Source organism: Fusarium oxysporum, chromosome 3 (genome assembly GCF_000149955.1).
Source record: "Fusarium oxysporum f. sp. lycopersici 4287 chromosome 3, whole genome shotgun sequence".
Taxonomy (NCBI): domain Eukaryota; kingdom Fungi; phylum Ascomycota; class Sordariomycetes; order Hypocreales; family Nectriaceae; genus Fusarium; species Fusarium oxysporum.
Window position 1 is genome coordinate 5529434 of NC_030988.1, and position 21057 is coordinate 5550490.

Genomic DNA, 21057 nt, shown 5'->3' on the forward strand with positions numbered 1-21057 from the left:
TCAAATAGACCATTTCAAGCTAATTAAAGGTTTCCCAGACTTAATAGCTATTTTCTGGAATTACTTATGGAGTTTTAAAATGTAATGATGGAAATGAGGTTGATGGTCGTGATGCTCCACCTAGAAGTCTTGGCTCACATTTAATTCAATTAGGTATAGCGCGGGATCGGCCTGGAAGTCTTGGCTCACATTTAATTCAATTGGGTTTAGCGCGAAAAGCCAACCACTGGAATCTACCTTTCAATCTTGAACGACATAGATAGCTTTACTAACATAATTCGTGATGCAACGAATCTGATAATTCAGCATACCAGCTCCATGGCATATCAATACATACGATCAGTATACTATATAGTAAATGCACGATCATAATACCACTCACGAGAGACGCCAACTGTAAACTTTTTCCTTACAATAACATCATTACATATGCAGTAGACTCAAAAACCACTAATAAGTATCTTGCTTTTAGTTATTTCTTGCTTCTTATCTATAAGGCCTTTAAGCTAATTGATGTTGCAAGAAACTGTTTTTTTTTTTTACCTCTTGGCCTATGCGGACCAGTGCACACTGTGATACTGGCAACCCATAAACCTGTAACTGCCGAAAAAAAAAAAAAAGAAAATAATAAGGTTTAATTGCCATGCAGGGCCACAGCATCAGTGTTGTAAGTAAGGGCAGGGTTGAGATGGTCATGAATGTCAGTGAGATTTCAGTCGCAGGTCAATACCACAGATAAAAATCCACAACAAATCCGCCACTGCGAAAGATGATGTGTAAGTCATGTCCAACGATAGCCCAGAATGTAATTCAACCACTATCACTCGTTTTAGACATTTTAGATCCGTGTTGCGCATTTCTTCGTACTTTCCTTCCCATTCTCAGAGGTTTTCTAACTCTAGACCCAAACGTTGCTCGGTACGTACCGTTACAACCCTGCAAGTGGCTTGCCATTGCGGCCAATCCTATCAAGAATAACTGAACGTATGTCTCCACTATCCACTCTCAGCTAACCTTACTTCGAGCACCTGTGTCAGTACTCAATACTCTCAACAATTGCTCTTCTCGATGCCCGATTTTTTTCCATTTGTTCTCGACAATTGTCTATACAGCACTTAGCGTTGAGAATCATCGCACTGTTCTTCAACTAGATTCACTATTTGTAAAGGTCCTAGAAGACACAGAAAAGATACCAGCTAGAATCTAGCTTCCTTCGATCCTTACACCGATGGCGACCATATAATGTCAGTTTAAATAAAGGCCCAATAAATATTACTCTATATAGCCCAATGAAACCATGGTACCTCGCATCAGCCAGGTATTATAATGTCTAAATCGTGTTATCCTTTGTCAGTACGTCTATCCTACATTTTTTAGTGACTGATACCGAAGACCAATGGTATTGCGTTTAACTGAACGGTCGACCCACCGAACCAATAGAATATCGAATAACTGAACGTACAGACCCCACTCTACCCAACCCTGCCGATAAATTGACCAGGATGCTAGGGTTGGGAGTAAAGTCGCATCCAGTCTAAGAATAACGAGTCTGGAGATGCCATACAATATACAATGACCGTACAAAAATTACGACTACGCATCAAGGTTCATTAGAGTCACTCCTTTCCTTATTTAATACACGAGTCAAGACGTTTTCCCTAATTTCCTCTGCCTGCTAGCTTGGCGCTCAAGGTGACTCGTGATCAATCAAAACTCCTACAGGAAAGTCACGATATTTGCAGGACTGAAGAATTCATCGTTCAATATCTCTCAGCCCTCGGCCATGGCATAAATCGAGCGTCAGGTATCTCGTTTTACTTCATATCATTATGATTTCGATGTTTGACAGTGGAATATGAAAAACAATATCGACAAATATCTTATTTTATTAAAGAAATCACTTAGCTTATCAAGCCAAGGAAGGATAAAAGAAAAACCCCCCCCAACAAGAAAGGACATCAAACAAAGTATAACGTTATAAGTATCAGTAGTCATATTAATTTATCCTAAAATCATCGCTGATTTTTTATTTGTATTTGTTATAGACATTTAGAATTATTTACGACCATGTCTACCCTAGGTTCGTCCATGTACCGTAAATTTTCAGCTGGTTGTTTTCTCAAACGCTACACCCCTGCTAGTTTCTACCCTCTTAATCTCAAACTTCCTATCAGCACTCATTATACTGTGTAGATCAGCAACGTCACATAGGAAAAAGCAAAGAAAGCGTGAACTCGAAAGTAGGCCCTGCTGTTGCATATAGACGTGAGGTTCAAGTAAATAAACAAGTAAACAAGTAAACAAACACATCAAGTAGAGCATTCTATTATTCGTTATTTCTCTCCTTGTTCCACAAAGACAACTCTGTCAACGCGCGCTAGAATGGGTCGTCGTCCATTAACAGAAGGCCAAAAGGCAGAAAAGGCCGCTCGTAGGCGAGAACGAGAGCGACAGCAGCGTCTGGTAGCCCGCCAGGCTAAACAGATAGAAGATGCCGAGACCCATATAGTCAGCCAATCGTTCCCGGAAACAATCCTGGAGGATCCAGTTGTTTCAAGCATGTCTCTCCATCTTTCCATCCGTACTCTACGTGACTTTACTTATAATTATCGATAGGTAATGATGGCCAGCCGTCTAGCCGAACCGACCCACTCCCAATTGACAGACAGCCGCCGTTGCACGCCACTCGCTCGCGTCGCCGAAGCCCACGTCTCGCTAGTGAACCGCCCTTGACGATTGACGAATCAATCATCTTAGCGGATGGGGCATTTCACAGACCGGATACAACCGCGCGACTGCGAGCACCCGTGCGACCGATTAGCGAACAAATACCTGCCGATACAATCTGTGTTGCGACGCCATACTCTGCAAACATAGGCTACCGGGAAGCAGCCGAAACTAACGAGGATGAAGAGACCTCTGCAGCGGAAACCCCAGACTCTAGGACACCTTTGCAAAGTGAACAAATAGCTGCGACGCCCGTCAGCCGTTACGAGGTAGACCATATCGTATCACCCTGCTCGCAGACACGTCTCCGTGTCCAACGATACCGCGATCGACGGCATGCTACAAGATTACAACAAATCTTCCAAGAAGCTACAGAATGTCAAGATCTACCATTCACTCATGAGCTCTCTGCTTTGAGCCTTCGAGACGATGCGACACCGTCCTTGTCCCTGCCTGCTGATATACCGGACAACGAGCCCAGACCCTCGTCGGTGCCGGCACCTGAGTCTGAGCCGGAGTTTGATATCGAAACAAGCGTCCTACCCTTGTCATCTTCAGCCCTGTCTAATGTTAATCTCTTAACAGAAGACGAAGAGGATAACAGGTCCGAGGCCTCCGTATTGGAGGATGATGCCGCATCACAACCGATGACACCATCGTTAACATCACCTAGCTCTAGTCGACACCATAGCTCCTCATCATCATCCCAATCGAGAGGTAGCCTTCTTTTGTCGAGGTCGAACTCATCTGTGTGGTCGGATCTATCTGGATTACCCTCGGATGAGCCCGAGGATTTGATCCTTAGCGATTTCCTCCAGGCGATTTCCAACCAGGATACGGCTGGCGGTCCTGATTTCTTACGTGCACAAAGCGGCGTTTATGATCGTGTGCTCCGAAAATTCTTTAACCACCAGTGCAGCTGTAAGCCATAGAATCAACCGTCTCCCCTGAGGTTATAAAAACCCTGCTGACAAACATCTCAAATAGGCCCGAGTTCGCACGAGCGTGCCGAGCCGGAAAACACCCACACCCTCCAGGAACATACCGGTATGGTCTTCTTACTACTGGCGAGGCCATCGTGTTTCTCAAGGTTGACTTGGACGAACCTGAGACGCTGTACTATCACCTAGCAGAGCCTGGTCCGGAGGTGTCGGCACATCCAAACAACGTCCATATATGCACGGCTGTCGGTCAATATCTGGCGTTCACCCTTATGGCTCTCGGTTCGCCTGGAGAACGACGGGGGAATAGGCAGGAGGAACGTCTAAAAGCCATGAAGAACTTGAAGACGTGGGCTGAGGACTTCGAATCGACATTGCGTTCTATCCCAGAAAATGAACGATCGGCGTCATCAGACTACTCACCTGGCCATGAACCTACCACCTACAAGGATGTCAATCGGTCGCCGGCCTTGCTTCGCAAGAGGACACGTCGAACAGCCGCGTGCCAGGCTGGCGAGGGGTCGTTGAGGAAGGACGACAGGCAGGAACCATCTGATGACGAGTCGGCGCCCAGGCCACCGGACACGCCTACGCCAAGCGGACGAAACACAAGACAAGGAACTAGGCGGAGCCAGCGACTAGCGTTACTGGCGTTACGGCCGCGCGGAGGAGGAGGCGGCGAGCAGGGTCGGCAGTACTGTACGCAGAAATGTCTTGTCGGGATGGTCAAGGGTGGTTTTCTCGACCCAAAGTGCCCGAACGTGGCACTTCACGGCAAGAGCTGTGCTCCCGCCGCCCGCGCACGTCATCCTGTCGATCACAAGGAGTGGCTTCGCCTACTCTGGAAGCAGCTGAAACAGTCGCTCGACGACGGGATCAGGCCACTGGGGGAGGGTGGTGCGCGGGGTGTGGTTTTCCAAGTGACCCTACTTGCGCATGGCTACACCTTTGTCAGCAAGGGCACGGTGCGGGCTTTCATCAAAGATCTCGAGCACGAGGCTGCTGTCTACGAGCGTCTCAAACCAATCCAAGGCGTCCACGTGCCTGTTTTCCTGGGTGCCATTGACCTTGGATCGATGAACAAGACTTACTACTATGACCACCGGGCCTACGTAGTGCACATGACATTTCTGTCCTGGGGAGGCTGCAGCATCGACAGAGCACAGAGAATTGGCGACACGGACAGGCCGCTCGAAGACGAGGCCATTCGGTCGTTGAGAGCCATGCATCGAGAGGGCGTGGTCCACAAAGATGTGCGACTTGCAAACATGTTATTCAATCCTGAGACAAACAGGGTTATGGTGATCGACTTTGAACGGGCTTTGCTCCTCAAGCCGCCTCGGCGTCCGTTGGCGCAGCTGGTGCCAAACAAGCGAGCGTGGAAGTCGGAGACGATGATGGATGCCAAGAAGGTGACTGGCGATTCAAGCAGGCGAAGTCAGCCAAGTCAAAAGCTTTTCAGAGGATATTTGGTTGGCAAAGACGGCGTTCTTGGAGTGGAATGCTGACCGATGGGCACGCGTCGCGAGAGCGCCTTGCTAGCAAATCTACAGTCAATCACCCTGCACTTCTATTCATAAATCGTCATGGACCCCAAATTCCGAGGTTCTTCCCTGCCGCCGCGACAGTCGACTACGAGCTACAACTTGGTTACTGGAGATTGTGGACTGCGTCAGCAGATGTAGTGACGCGCGAGAGAATTCTGGTCGGTGGAAAAAGTTCGACAATAGATTGCCCCCGAACCCGCTGACGGGTGACGGGCTTGAGAAATACAGCACCTTTTGTGCCATTGGTATGCTGGATGGTGAAGGAAGCGGGGTTTCCCTGTACCTAGCTAGCTCAGCACGTCTTTTGCTCCAGTAGGAGATCTGGCTTCGTTACAGCCACCCAGACGAAAAATAAATAAACAAACAAACAAATACCATGGTATTGAGATTTCTCCAAACCATACCAAGTCTTGGCGGTATTTACCATACCAATACCAACTCATACCAGACCATTCCGATCACTGTCATCAGACGTCAGTGTTTGCCTCTCATATCCTGTCTGGCATGTTCTAATCAGCCTCAGTAGTAACCAAGGGTCGTTTGATAAACCCCCCGTTACTCTAGATTCGATTAGCCCCACGCTCACTGCACCGCCTAAAGTCCACCTTGAACGTGACCTCGAGAGCTTGTGGATAAAGCGAATGAGAAAGGCAGCAGCCTCCTGGACCGTGGCGAAACGCTTATCAAGGATAAAGCGTCAACCATAGGCACGGCTTTTGATGGAACAGAAACCTTGATCTCGGGGAAGCTTGATGAAGTAAAGTCTCGAGTCTTGAGCGCTATGAGTGAGGTTGTGACACATATAAATGAACCTGGCGACGGGGGGCGCGACAGAGACAATAGTGCGGCTAGTCTAGACGTCCAGCGAAGCGTCGGCGCAGCTGCCGCTGTTCTATGCGCCATATTCATCGGTTTCATCGCCACTTAAGCTTAGTCACCACTGCTGTTGAGGCCTAACCAATTTTCTGTAACGATGTTGGAGCTCGCCTTCCTATGATTTAGGATATGTGGGCTCCTTATGTGAGCTTGCATGCCACCTCGTCGTTATAAAGGTCTACAATTCTGATTTAGGAGAGATTCATTGAGAACGAGACCACTATCAGTGTAATTAGCGTTCGAACCTGTATCCATGTATGTCTGTATGTATGCTAGAATAGAGCTATCGTATTATCAAGTCCCCAAGTACAGAAATTTCAACTAATCTAACGTATTGCTAGCCCCAACATCATATCAAGGATAGCTTGAGGATAACCACTTATGCCCAGGCGAAAGTATAGTAATTTGGCTCTTGATGTAGCGCTAGGGTTGTAGAATGTCACAGACCTAGCTATTCTGGACTTTACGCCTGATAATTATCTCTTTCGGCTCAGGCCGATGTAGTATTGGTATGCAGCGACTGTATGCCTATCAGTCTATCGGAGTCTAGGAGCCTTACTGTATTTAGTGCTTACATTACACAACACAATATGGCATGAATCAGGGTCGGCGCTTTTCAATAATTACTAAGTGATCACTATTTGGTGACTGATATTTTATTACCTGAACAACGTCGTAAGTACTAAAGTTACTTTTAACCGAGCTTTTCCGAGAGATATATCAGTGCTAGGTATACAGAGGGTTATATGTATTAGGCTTGGCATAGCGATCATTATAGGAATTACTGAAAAGTGCCAACCAGATTAAAGGGAGGATAAGGAGGTATAAGGTAAGTTCGTTGCACAAATGAGCCAAGCAAAAGTTGTACAAATCAAATCACAAACATTTCATGCTGACGACCGAGCATGACGAGGGTGAGCCGAGCTTATTGTCAGATATTGCCAATTAGAGACACAAAAGTCATCTGCATTCAAAATACGGGGTCGCACAGCAGAAGAGGCCACTCAATTGGTCTCAGCTGACTGCTGCAATCGGGAACTTGAGAAGAGCCCTGAAGTGGCACGGCGCCCGAAATGTTTGGTTGCTTTGCCTAGGCCTCGCGTCAGGCAGGACCTTTACTCCGGCCCCCGCTCACGGCATTAATTGTTTACCTTGCTAATCTGTTTCACAATATTCCGATTGGTTGACTTACGAAGGCGAGAGAGTAGGTAGTCGGATCCTATGTGGGATAATCACCACTTGGGCACGACGATTATTTCTGCCAATTAATCTTAAACAAGAACAAGTCCCGAGACTATTAAGCTTCCACTGGAAATTAATACGACAACAATATGCGTAAGTTTGATTCCTCAAAGGCAATAGTTATATGAAGTTATACTTTGCTGCTAACTACTGCCGCTGACTATTGGGAACCCACCCATATAATGCCGCACCTGCTTGCTCCTTATCCCCATCGGGCCTAATCCACACAACACACAACACTAGCTAGCGGAAATTGTGTAGAAACTGGACAGTCGATGCACCTAAAGTAGCTAAGTTCCTCACCGCACCCGGCGCGATTTGGACTACCTCCTCCACCGCATGTGAGAGCGCTCCCCCGCTCAAAATAACAAGCACGTTCGATATCCGTTCACCCCTAGTTTTGTCCATCCTCAACGTAAGAGTGCGCGGGTCATTACGAAATGCAGTGAGATAGCATCCTGCATATGCCTGAAACGCCGAACCGGCACCTGTTATGCAGGCGAGTAAAATGCCACTGGTGTCGCTGTGATTTACATTAGAAGCAACGTCAAATCTATACTAAATTACCTACCGTTCGACAAGGGCTCTCTCGTCATGAGAATGAGGTTGATGAACAGTTTCTTCAATAGTGGCGGCTTGGTCGAGGCTTTATATATTAATGTGTGACAGATGTATTCATGAGAATCAGACATACCTCTTATCAATAGGCGTAGCAGCCACAGAGACAGCTAGGGGGAAAAGTAAAAGAATGCGTAAGGGTTGCATAGCTGCCGTATATAGTATTGAGAGGGTATAAGTAAGGACGTAAAGACTTACTTAGGAAGTGGAACTGAGGGGAAGGTAAGCCCGGACGCTTGGTGCGGTACAAAAGAATGAGTGGGAACGAGGAAATAGAGGGAGAGTCCATCATTAAATACATCTTTAGTCTTATATGGCGCACTTCGCTGCTTAAATCTCTCCTAAAAGCTGTTCTTTTGATACGGGTAGAGTATAAAGTATAATTACCCTGTAACATACTGTAAATCAAATCGGCAGATGAACAGGATCTAATCCGGCTAGACCGGCTGCTTCGGTACCTTCAAAGATCCTCAAACTTATTGCACCCCACTGTAATATGAATGAAAGCTTAAACTATATGCCGAAACACTAAAAGAATACAAGTAAAAGGTAGTTCTGCCGCTTTAACCTAAATACTAGTACACAAGACCGGCAGATAAATCAAATCGGCAGATGAACACGACCTTCAAAGATCCTCAAACTTATTGCACCACACGGTATACTATAACAGGGTTATTAATAATATATGGATTATCAATGTGCTTTAAGTACTTAAAGGAAGAGAAACCTGCGTTCTGCCCAACTATTACTCTATCGCCGGAAGTGAAGTTTTAATCCTAAGCGACGAACATATTTTACCTCACAAAGAGAAACACTTCTCCTTGCCGCACGTCTGGTCCGTTGGTTAGACGGTAGATACGACCCAATTCAGAAAATATCGGAAAGACTCATTAGTTGTCTCCGCAACGCCTGAACTTCAATACCCTAACTTCTCGTGTTACCAACCATGAATCCCGCGCTTGCAATGGTTTTGCTGTAAAGAGTAGATTCGAACCCCATTTGCTCGATTTCTAATTAAGCTTTTAGGTACTTAACTACTGCCTCGGCAGAAGACTGGGATCGGTGCCGATGTATGAAATACCCTGAGACGGGAACCCCCAATGACTGTGCCACGATCAAGGCCTGTGGCAGTGGTAAACACCGCGCGATATGTAAGAGATTCTTATTATGTTTATACGAGTGGCACTTGCTGACTTACTACAGCCATTTCTGAAGAAAAGGGGGATATATGGGTATGATATCGTCGGTCATCAATTAGGTGCGGCAACTTATTGGATATTCTAGTGTGAAAAGACCGATGTGGCAATCTCAGGCCCCGAATTTTATCGAACCTGTTACGGCCTTCTGCAAGACCCGAAACCTAACTCCGAAGCCGACAGCTGCTGCACTCGTTGGGTTGATGGCGTGGTGGTGCAGTCAGATGGCTGTTTCAAGTAGGATGCAGTCCCATGACAGTTTGATCTGCTGGTTAATGGCAGCCTATCATGGGAAATCCAACGTACAAACAACGCCAGTACTGATAGCCTGATGCCGGTATTGGTAGACGTTTTCCATAATATCACATTGCTAGCACTTCGGCTGCCGCTCCCCGAGCCCCCTGCCTTATTGGAGTTCCTCGCGTGTTGGAAAATCCGGGGATCCCCCTTCGCTTCAGGATTCAGACTAACAGTCTGAAAGTCCTAGATTTAGAGTTTAAAGTCCTAGATGAAATCGTTTGGAGATGTAAACCTGAGAAGAACTCTCATCTCAATAAAAAAAAAAAAAAACCAAGTTTCATAAAATATATTTTCACCCAGCACTACTGCGCAATATAAACAACAGCTTGGCGATTAGCTGCAGAGAAAGTAGTTAGGATGTTCATGTGTCAAAGTTATATCGCCTGTGGTTACAACTATGCAGGAGTTTTTCATAAGCATATTAATACGGAGGGAGCCAGAGAAGTCTCAAATCGAATGTCGCTGGCAACCCCAGGTACAGCCACCTTACTCAGCTCATTGTCTCGTTGCCAGGTTTCCATTTGCCACTTTAGCCGACAACCGCAGTATGTTTGGCGCGATATACCTTGAGAACTTGGACATATTGGCCTTCTGTGAGACTGTGCCCATAAAATAAAGACGTGATTGTTAATCATCAGGGGTTAGGGTTACTCATGAAGATGGGGGTAAGAGTTAGCCAACGAGTTCGTGAGTTCAGGGTACACTTTTCTCCAGATATAGTAATATCTTATGCCCATGATCTTAAGTAGACCATTTCAAGCTAATTAAAAGTTTCCCTGACTTCATAGCTATTTTCTGGAATTACTTATGAAGTTTTAAAATATAATGATGGAAAATGAGGTTGATGGTCGTGATGCTCCTCCACCCAGAAGTCTTGGCTCACATTTAATTCAATTAGGTTTAGCGCGAAGAGCGAACCACTAGAATAGATAGCTTTACAACCATCATGATTCTTGATGCAACGGTCTGATAATTCAGCATACCAACTCCACGACATATTAATACACACGACCAGTATGCTATATAATAAATGCACGATCATACCTAAATAATATCACTCACGAGAGATGCGCACTATATACTTTTTCCTTACAACAGCATCATCACACATGCAGCGGACTCGAAAACCAGATGACCACTAACAAACGATGTCTTGCTCTCAGTTTTCCCTTCTTATTTATAAGGTCTTTGAGCAAATTGATGTTGCAAGAAACCGTTTCTTGCCACTTGGCCTACGCGGACCAGTTTACACTGTGACACTGGTAACTCATGGAACCTGTAACCGTCGGAAAAGAAAATAAGGTTTGATTGCCATGCAGGCTACAGCAGCTGCTGCAGGGGACGGCAAGCAACAATTGCGTCGCGTCACTGATTACTCGGAAAACGCGCGAAGACCTACGAGAACAACCATTTCGGCCAAGTTATATGAAAGACGATGTCCCAACCCGCTCCAAAACGCCGAGGCCGCCCCCCGAGGAAAGTGCCACAAACGGAAGAGGAGCGGCTCGCCTCGCAACGCGCGCGATCACAACGATACTACCAACGACAACACGGACAATCTGTTGATTCCCACCGCGTCGCCGTTGGATCGCAGAATGCGGAGTTTGTGTATCATTACCAACCCCATCCACCTGCTCTACCATCGACTACGAACCCCGTTATTGGCCTCCACCTAGAGCCGCATCTTAACATACCAACACCTTTAGAGCAAGATGTAGTAGCCGAGCCCACTTGTGCGGGTGAGGCGGACACGGACCCAACAGCGGCATCAACGTCGTGGAATCCACCTGTCTGGAACCATCACGAGAATTCACGGGCCGCACGGTCGAGTTTAGATGATACACCCGAAGATAACTACAATCCGTTATTCGAGGACTCCCAAATACAACTCGAGCTTATATCACAACGACAAGACAATACAGGAGATGGCTACGACGCGGTCATTGACAGGGGCGAAGCCAATTCTCCGCAACTCGAAGCTCGAGACGAAGAGCTGCAGGATTTAGTTGACAAGGTCCAGCAGTTGCTCATCACGACGCCGCCAGACAGTGAGGCAATAAGGAGGGATAGTGGCGATGGTCTGGCAGGAAGTTTGTGAACCTATAGATCAGGCGTGGCTCTATCTTGATAGAGGTACTGACGCGACTTACCAGATACGATCGAATCACTAGTAGCTTCCGGCTCAGCGTTTTTGCAGGGCGATGCGAGATCCTCGACTCCACAATCTCAAGGCTCTGCTCGGTTATCACGTAGATCTGATGAAGCCCAGGGACGAAGCCATGCGACAGCATCTGCAACGCCGTCATCGCAGTTACGAAATACAAGCATGTTGGATGATTGGGTACGGCGGCCTTGTACTCGCTCCTCAGACAACTCTTCCAATGGAGTAACTTCACAAGCTTATGACTGCAACGGATTTCTTCTACCGTCAGCCACGGGCGTGCAAAGGTTCACGCGGGAACACTCGGGCTTTGTCGATCGTTCTAGTGCCACATCGCCATCCTCTAATTCATCACCAAGAGGGTTTGGAGTAGAATGGATCTATCATGGGCTCTACTCGTGGAACCTCCGCCGTCGGCTGGAACGGGAAGACTACCTTACCACCGATGACGTTCTCTGCGGTATGCGGCTGGCCATTGAGCTGAGCGGCCGGCGGGACGTCACAACGCTCGCACGCGCCATTCATCTTGGTGAGCCTCAGAACAACTCTATCCAGCTGAGCCAGGCCGAGATCGAAGATATAAGACGGCATGACGCCACAATACTGTCGATCTTTCGTCCAGGTATCGAGGAGGGGGTCGGTCACTGGTCACTCGCCATCTATCAGCCAGCACGGCCGCATTTCTTATTCTGCGATTCACTTGGAAGTCGTGATGACTGCTACTATTCTGCGCTCCGAGACATCCACGACTCGGTACTTCCGGACTCTGCGCCCGCATCCATTTGCGATGTGCCGATCACTCGACAAGTAAATGGCTGGACATGCGGTGTCATAGTCGTGGAATGTGCCCGACGATTTCTGACCGCACGAGAGCAGTATTGTAGTGAGGATTTGATGATAGAAGATCAGTCCGGGATACTCGACTGGACACAGCAGGAGCCGTATTTGTCCGAGATGCAAGACCCAGACTTGCGAGAGGTTGGTGCTATATCGTACTGGATCGAGGTGATATCGCAATATTTGGGCGCAACAACAAATCACAGTGCCACCTCCGTCGGCAGCAGGAGGAGTAGTAGTAGCGATGCAGTTACCATCTCAGAACCGGCTGACCCTGCGCTGCTCCTGTTCCAAGAGTGGAGCAGACCGGTAGGATGTACGTCCCGGCAACATGAAGAGGACCACTCCTCCCAGTTGGCGGATGCAACTACAAAGCGAGGCGTCTCTCCAAACTGTTCTTCTCTATTAGATATTGCAAAGAGGTTAGAGGGTGTAACTGGGGAGGATGGCACAAACGGGCCACTACCTTGCGTCCTTGACCCAGCGAAGGATCTCTTAAGGTCCGGCACGCGGGAGTCCTCATCACCGGACGCTGGCCTAACACGCTATGGCGGACCCTGCAAAGCCGCCATGGAAGGCTTGGTAGAGGGTGAACAAGATCCGCCCTATCTCTGCATGCATTCTAACCATAGCGCTCGACGTCTGGAAGATGACAGGATATCGTCGTCCTACGACATCGATAGTCTTTGCAGCTTCCCCACGTCCCTTGGCGTGGCCCGGCTGGGGATTCAGTGGTACACTCAGTCGCATGTCACGCTCAACCTAGTCGATAATGTCCATCTGAGCATGGAAATCCCAGGTACGCGTGAGCAAGATGGCACAGTGACAACCCAGCCTCTCCATACCATCCCCAACTACTGCCTTGGACGTGTCATTGGCCTTGCGGATACGTTCATCTGGGCCTTCTTCCCTGCCCTTTTCTCCGGCAAGCTCTCCGATCCTTACAGCCAGACCTGTATTCCCAAAAAGAACTTCGTGCACTGGTACGAGGAGGTGATGCTGCCCGCCATACAAGCTGTTGTCGATGACAATAACATACTCCAGTATATCCCAAAGACACATGCCATCGCGTCTTCGGACTGCAGTGCGCCTCGGGAAGCGTTAGCAGCTCTGGCGGTGGCGGAGGAAGAGGAGGCCGATATGGAAGAAGAACTGGATGGGTTTACCGGAGCGAAAAGACGAGACGGTCCGGCCGCACAGCCGGGGTCACGACGCAAGCACTTCTACGTCACGCTTCAGTCCCGCTACCTCGCAGCTTTATGGGAGGAGATACATTCCAGGGCTGCTCTCTGGCCTGAATATGCAGGGTTGCGACTCTACATGGCTGCTAAGAACACCAAACTGACATGGATGCGGCCCACGTTCGAGTCGGCACTCGCGGAGTGGCAGCACCACTGGAATTCTGCGGTTGACGAGGCGTACATTGATCCGGATGTCACTTACATTGACATCGGCCGCCAGATGACGCCGGCCGATACAGGACCACATGGACGCGTGCTTATCTGGCGCCGTTGCTGCATGGATAGGCTCTGGCGTCGCCGGCTACAGTGGAGCCGGATCCAAAATCGGCTGTATCATCGTGAGGAAGACGCTTGCAAGGACGAATCGGGCAAACGTCAGGCTCCGCCAATCCGCAGGACGACCTATCCGTTTGTTACTCTTCGTGATGCGAGAGATATGACCATCACTCCTAGTTCATCAAGCTGGGAGCTTCGAAATGGTCTCGTGTATAGCCAGTTCTACAACCTCATCAAAGTTCCCTTCGATGCAGCTAAGCAGTACCCGTTCCAGAACCGCCACACCGAGAGCATGGCGCTAGACCCATCGTACCTCAGAGATCAACGTAACTCCACACGAGGGGCACATGCGCACCAGTCCCGAGTACAATGTGCCTACCGTCTGAGCAAGCTCCGCATTCACATATGGTTTACGTGCAGAAGACGCGGTATCATTGGCCCTTCTACGGCGTATCACTGGTCTGTTCTCACTTAGCCCCCCGCAGGATGGCTCAGGCGATGATGAAGAAGATGAAGAGAGGGACCATCCATTCTTCTCCGTTTCTTCTCAAACGATGGCCCGTTTCCTCCGTGCTACGCGTCAATCGATATTGTTTCCTATTTGAATATGTAAAATCGCAGACCGGCTTGAAATATTCACTTCCCGAGACTGTTGTTATGGCAGCAGCGCTTCGTGGACTTCGGTTCAGCTACGATTGTTCCCTCATCGCGAAAGAATCGGTACTCTGGGGAGATAGATGGACGTCGACGCAGCGCGTGAGAGTTGAGGGTGGGGAAGCGCGGATCGTCAAGGTAGAGCGAGAAGGGCTAGGTCTGAACAAGACGTCTACGTCGCACGGTTTTGGCTGGTGGCTACCAGGGAAGTTTGACTGGAGTACCTGGCGGTTCGCCTCCGACGTTGGCGATCGACTCGCCGTAGGCAACGACCTCCTACGCCAGGATTACAAGCGTCAATGGAGAGTCCTCAAGGATATTCGAGACGTTCACGTTCGCATGTGGCAAGCCCAGAGTTGGTTAGGGCGATATCGAGTACAGGACGACGGGGCGGCAAAGAGACTGTGGCTCGAATATCTGCATTCCACAGTCATCGAGCTCTTCCAACGGGATGTCTGGCGGGCGGCCTTGAGGAGCGTGAGCTGGAAGACAGGCTCCGATGTCACCGATGAGGCATCGATGAGATATCCCGAGTCTAGCCCACCGAGCTTCTGCTATGATACGTTATCGGATCTGTTTCACGACCGTCAACATGATACGAGCCACACGAGACCACACCTCGTCGCTGGCAATAAGATACGGTCGACCAGTATGAAGGACCTTTTCGATGACCTGTTCTCACCGAGCTCTACCGGCACGACCATGAAGCGTCGTAGAGGGTGGGCTTCGCTGCCCTATCGTATCGCGACTCGTCGAAGCATCGAGCTCGTGGAGATGGTGCTTGGGGCGGCGGCCGCAACACAGTGGTACGCACAGCTTAGGCGAATTGTGCTATTGACACATTGGATTCTGCCCTGGCCGTCAGACACAGAGCTTCTAACGACGACAAAAGAAAGTAGGGCTACCAATCTCAAACGCCGGCTTACTTGGGCCTCGGTTGTCCACATCACTCCATCTTCCAAGTCTACAGGGCACGTCGAGCCTGCTGTACCGACGCGAAAGGTCAACGACGCAGACCGTCAGGTCTCCACTCAAGACGATCTATCGCAACTACTGTCAGAAGTATGCAGGCGTCGGTTCGGGGATAAAGGCTGGGCAAGTAGTGCAGACAATACAAAACCGTGCTACCACTGGTCTACAGGAGACTTGATCAGCAGCACGCGCAACTGTATTGGAATTGATACGCTTCGACTTGGCCGTGCTGTTGGGGCATATAATAGAGGTTGTATCTTTCCCGTAGTAGAGAACGGCCATCCGCCCCAATTACGGATGGTCACGCGTATTCGAGATAAAACCCTAGACGAGCTCAGCCAAGTTTTCAGCGAGCTACTGGAGGTTGGCAACGTTCATCCTAGCACTCCAGGGGGAAGCATCACACCCGAAATTGGACAGTCTCGCGTATCATTTTCGCGTTCCGCGACATGGCAAGCTGAGCAAGAAGCTCCAAGAGGTCCAGCAGCACAGTCACGAGGATTCCGTTATCTACAACTGCTAGCTAGGAAACGTCCACGAACAGCGGAGGAGCGGGAAAGACTCCGGAGACATTTCCGACGACGTGACTGTGTACGAGCTGGTAAGGTTGTCGTCGGTACGGATTCGATCCATTCCGACGATAAGGGTTCGAGCGCGCAGACAGAGGAGACGGACCAGTCGTGGAGACCACAGAAACGTTTGAGAAAGGCAGTCAGAGACCAGATGATAGTCAGGCTAGAGTAATGTAGCAATCAGTGAATATCAGTCAAAGCGAACAGAGGGCTTCTCCATGATGGATAGCGCAGTAGGTACCTTCCATCCTTATGGCGAAGATAACACTAGTTTGAGCTGCACTGTCGAACTAGACGGGGGTGAGCGGCATGAATGTATGCAGAGCGTACATGATGGGGTGAGAACTATGGGTGCAGTACGATGTATTTTCTTGCGTAATTTCAAGGCTACCTTTGTAGCGCACACGTGCATAAAGTTATGATCGCAGCTGCCGACGGATAGAAAAAAAGCAAGTTGTTAGGTCCCAAAATCCGGACAAGGTTTATTGTTCAGGTGGAATAAGTGGCCGAGGCTTGACAGGAAATTACGCAACTTTGGCCGGCATTATACCTGGACCTATTTTTAAGACCGATATCATACTCGACTCAGAAATTCTATAATGCGCGCTAGTTAAAGAAAAGAAATCTACATAATACTAAATACTAGATGGCCTCAGTCAAAAGGATGCTTTACGGCAGTTGCAGTATAAAATACGCAGCGACTTGGAATGGGTGTATGGTATAGGGTAGTTAGCTGGTGTCGAAAAATGAGGCAGCATGGACCTTCATGATGAGACTTGGAAAAAACTACATCGCGACTCTAGCATTATCATCACCACTCTAATATGTATTTTTTAACGTAAGATGCAGTAATATTTAGGTAGGTATGCTAAACAGTACAAGCCGAAAACATACTTCAGTACATTTCCACACGGTATTTCATGCCACGACGAGTTCCTTCTTCTTCAAGCCGACTCAGCAATCTCTTTTTTGCGCCGGGACTGGATGCATCTTCCTTCAAGATAAAAGGCACAGCGATTTCCTCAATGAGGTTACAAAACCTATGAATATCGTCCGTTTTAATGTCCCGTTTTGAACGACAGACGAAAAGAATGCTTCCCTGGTGAAGGTGACGTCGGTAATTAGGCGAGTGAACCCATTCTCCACCTTTGACAGAAGTTGTCATCAACAAAAGCTGAGCCAGAGGATTGTAGTCAAAAAACACGCCGAAGGGGTCCTGGTTAGGGTTACAAGTCATAAATATTTAGACCTTTTTACTTATAGGTCTCTACATTTTTATAACCTTGCTAGTAAACTTGACATTTTTTCTACACCAGACCCGCCTAAACCTAGGTTTAGGTGTCCGTGCACCATACCTTTCCCAAAACTTTTGCCAATTCATTCTTTGAACCTGGGTTCAGGTGTCCGTGCACCCTCAATCCTCCAAAACTTTTGCCAATTCATATCTCAATCCCAGGTTTAAGTGTCCGTGCGCCCCATCCTCCCTCTAAACTTTTAACCTTCTATTTCCCTCTCCGCACTTTTCATTCGCCCTCCCTTCTTTGTCTCCTACCTTTCTTTGATTGGTCGCCTTTCTGATCCCTGTATCCTCTCCCGTCTCCCATTCGATATAATAATACTCCTCATACTTTCATCCATATCCTCTTTCTCTCCCCTCAACTATTCCTTCCCACATCTCACCTAACTTGGGAACAAAGTAACGATAAAATATACATCATACATAATATATACCAATCCACTGCCCATCATCATCATCACCACCACCGTCACCATCCAAGCCCGCCAAATCCCCAAAGCCTGCTCCACAAACCTTCACCGAGGTCGATTCCCTGAGGAAACAGGCGGAGCCCTACCGCCTTGCCGTCGCTGAGCTACCCATCCATCTCCTCGACTTCTCCTGGTCTCGCGGCAGTAACAGGCCCCTCGACCGCAACCATGTCGCCCATCTTTGTCGCTCTTTCCAGAATGGTGGCCTCGCACGTCGAGCTGAGCAGCACTACATCCAGGTCTCCTGCAGTGCCGCCGCCGTTCAAAAGATGATCATCAACGCCCTCCCAGATACCAATCAGAGCCATATCCAGGACCGACGTCAATATGTGTTATCGTTTAGAAACTGGGCCGATTTCATTGACGAGAGGCCCGAGCTCATGGCTGGCCAGCATCGCATCGAGGCCTTGAAAGACTACGTGAAACAGACGCATTCTGATTCGAGCGATTTATGGTGGATTTGCGAGTTTTACGACAAAGGTGTGACCCCTCTCAATCGTCCCCGATACTATTAACAAATCTTCATTCCGTACATGTTTAATATATACATGACAAACCATACTCACCCTTCTGCACAGACACTCTACCAGTCGAACTTGACATCAAGCTTCGTGTCAATCGCCGTGATCTCACCCTGCCCGACACCCATGGTCAAATCTGGCTACAGCTCGTCTCGGCCTTTGATCGGGATCCCACTTTATTTTCCGTCGAGAGAAATGTCAACAAGAAGGGTATCGAGAAAAGCATGCTGGACATCTTGTGCCTGACAAGTGAAGCTCGCTTTCCCATCAGCCGTCTCGTCACGCTGTGGCGAAGCGAGCGGTGGAGACCTCGGGTTACCCGCTGGTGTCGAACCTCCCTGGGGAGAACCACATTTAACATTTCAAAATGGTATCAGATCGCAGGGTACAGACTGGACGATGTGAGTGACTCGCCCTTGGTGTCTGTGGATCATGGTTCATCATTCATCGTTTCGTCCATCTCTTCCACTCCAGGGCAAAAAAAGAAAAAGAAAGAAAAAGAAAAATAATCTTGGCCACCATCAAGCCTTACCTAGAACATATTGCTGACCTGGGAGTAGTATTGGTTCGATGCGTTCTACCAGGTACTCGAAACTCTGAGGGCACTTCCTACCTCCACCTCCGAGTCCATTCAAATTTCCGATTGGAATGTGCTAGCCGGCAGCCTCAAAAGCGACACCTATGATGCTGCTGATGTTCACCAGGTCTTTTATCCCAAGGGAGGCGGCAACAGTAACGACGACAGCAAGTCCAGCCCATCGGCCCCTTTCCACCATCAAACCGGTCCAAAAAGACAGCTCGGCGGAAGTGGATTTCTAAGCTTCGCTCGAACAAGGAAGCCTTATGACGGTTCTTTGCCGCCATTCTTCAACAGACCTCACTCTTCGGTTTCCGGATGTGCAGCCCTTGTTGAAGATCAAGAAGGAGGAAGGCGAGGTCATGGCACAGGTCATCGACCATGTAGTACGTTGGGTAAACACTCAACCCGCAGATATTGTCGATACTCACGAGAACAATAAGCCCTTACGACGACAGGACTTGATACCTGCGATCGAAGGTCTTATGGTAACTACTCACGGGGATGATTGGTGGGCTCGGCGGAGGGAAGACGGCGATGTCGATGGCGCCGACGATATGGCATCCTGGCTCGACCTGCGCTCACGAACGCTGGAAAGGCAGGTCCTCGACTACGTCCGCAGCCATATGACCGAGTTCAGGGATCCCTCGACGAAACACTATCTCGACTTGATGCCAGAAGAACATGATGAGCACTATGCAGAACGCTTCAGTACCGGCGACCTCTGGACAGGCCTATTTCACATAGTCCAACACGCCCTTGGTCCTGCATTTCGTCCGGTGTGGGAGAATTCGATCTCCGAACGCGTCGGCGCAGATAACGCGATTCATCAACCGCGGTCCGAGATGCGCCACAGACCACCGGCCTCAGCCATCACACGAGCTATCTGTAGTCAGCTGGGGAATATTCCCGAAGTGAAGGAGAATCCTGCACTGAGAGGCGTGTATGCCTCGAACGAACTTGGTGCCTACATCGATCATGCTGTTCTCTCATGGGCTTCCGATCGATGCCGCAAAGCAGTGGAAAACAACGAGTCTGATGAAGGACATCCTTGGTCGAGTGAAGCACTCCGCGCAATCCAGGCGGCGTATCAGGGGTACGAGGGGATCCTGGCAGGAATGACATCAGCCACTGCAATTTCCGAACACGATGATCAGCAGCAACAGCAGCGGCAGTTGCCATCTTTGCTTCCACCAGAAGAGCGTATCAGCCACGCCTCGAATGAAGTGCTCTGTCAACAACAGGGTGCCGTATCATCGAATCACCACATCATCATCAAGCAACCCCCATCGTCGCAGGGGTTTGTTCCGATCAACACGGCAGACAGGGCACAGCGTGACAGCGGGCGCACAAGGGCCATAGCCATGGAAGAAGGCCTATTACCCCGAATGCAGCAACAAAAGCAGCAGCGCCAGAAATCACGGCATCCTGAACAACAGCCACTATCGTTGCCACCGCCGCCGCTCACTGATAATGCGACGACTGCGATATCCTCGTTGCCTCCAGCCCAGGGGACTGCAATGATGAGAAGCCACCGCCACAGAGACGGCACACAGGGGAGAAGTTTCGCAGATTACAGTTACCAGCCACCTCCTCAGAAGTCTTACGTTGCAGCTGAAGTCGGCCGTCCGCTGCAAAAACTACCGAAGGGGGATGTTGGGAGCGGCAGGGTCCACCAATTATCAGCAACCAGGACGTTGTTACCGAACGAGCGGCCAAGCCCTGGCCAATCCCAGACGACTAGGGCGAAGCAACAACGCCAGCGTCACCAGGATCGAATCCTTAGCTCGCAGCCACAAGAGAGATCGTCCTGGATGGATGGTCCTGTAGCGACGTCCGGAAGTAAGCGTTGATCCTTTCCCAGCGCGGGCGGGGCGGCGGTTGTGAGCACGAGCGAGCCATACCCTATACCAAAAGATATACGATTCAGTCTGGCGAACCATCGGCAGTAGCACAGCAATAAATAAATATGATAAGCAGCAGTAATTATAATAAATAAATAGTAATAGTAATAATAATAATAAACTATACT

The 21057-nt window shown here is 49.0% G+C and overlaps 3 protein-coding genes across 3 annotated transcripts; all 3 read left to right on the forward strand.

Moving 5' to 3' along the window:
• Positions 1 to 2382: 2382 nt before the first annotated feature.
• On the forward strand, positions 2383 to 5176 carry FOXG_14983 (uncharacterized protein; the record flags this gene model as incomplete). The annotated part of the gene is made up of 3 exons (XM_018395047.1): positions 2383 to 2581; positions 2617 to 3648; positions 3858 to 5176. The coding sequence occupies 3 exons, from the start codon at positions 2383 to 2385 to the stop codon at positions 5174 to 5176; spliced, it is 2550 nt and encodes an 849-aa protein (XP_018255033.1).
• Positions 5177 to 10794: 5618 nt separating this feature from the next.
• Positions 10795 to 14437, forward strand: FOXG_14985 (uncharacterized protein; the record flags this gene model as incomplete). The annotated part of the gene is made up of 2 exons (XM_018395048.1): positions 10795 to 11537; positions 11601 to 14437. Exons 1-2 carry the CDS (start codon positions 10883 to 10885, stop codon positions 14435 to 14437), a joined length of 3492 nt encoding a protein of 1163 aa, XP_018255034.1. The 5' UTR covers positions 10795 to 10882.
• Positions 14438 to 18196: 3759 nt separating this feature from the next.
• On the forward strand, positions 18197 to 20878 carry FOXG_14986 (uncharacterized protein; the record flags this gene model as incomplete). The annotated part of the gene is made up of 4 exons (XM_018395049.1): positions 18197 to 18407; positions 18506 to 18849; positions 19009 to 19411; positions 19506 to 20878. 4 exons carry the CDS (start codon positions 18197 to 18199, stop codon positions 20876 to 20878), a joined length of 2331 nt encoding a protein of 776 aa, XP_018255035.1.
• Between the last annotated feature and the right edge of the window lie 179 nt (positions 20879 to 21057).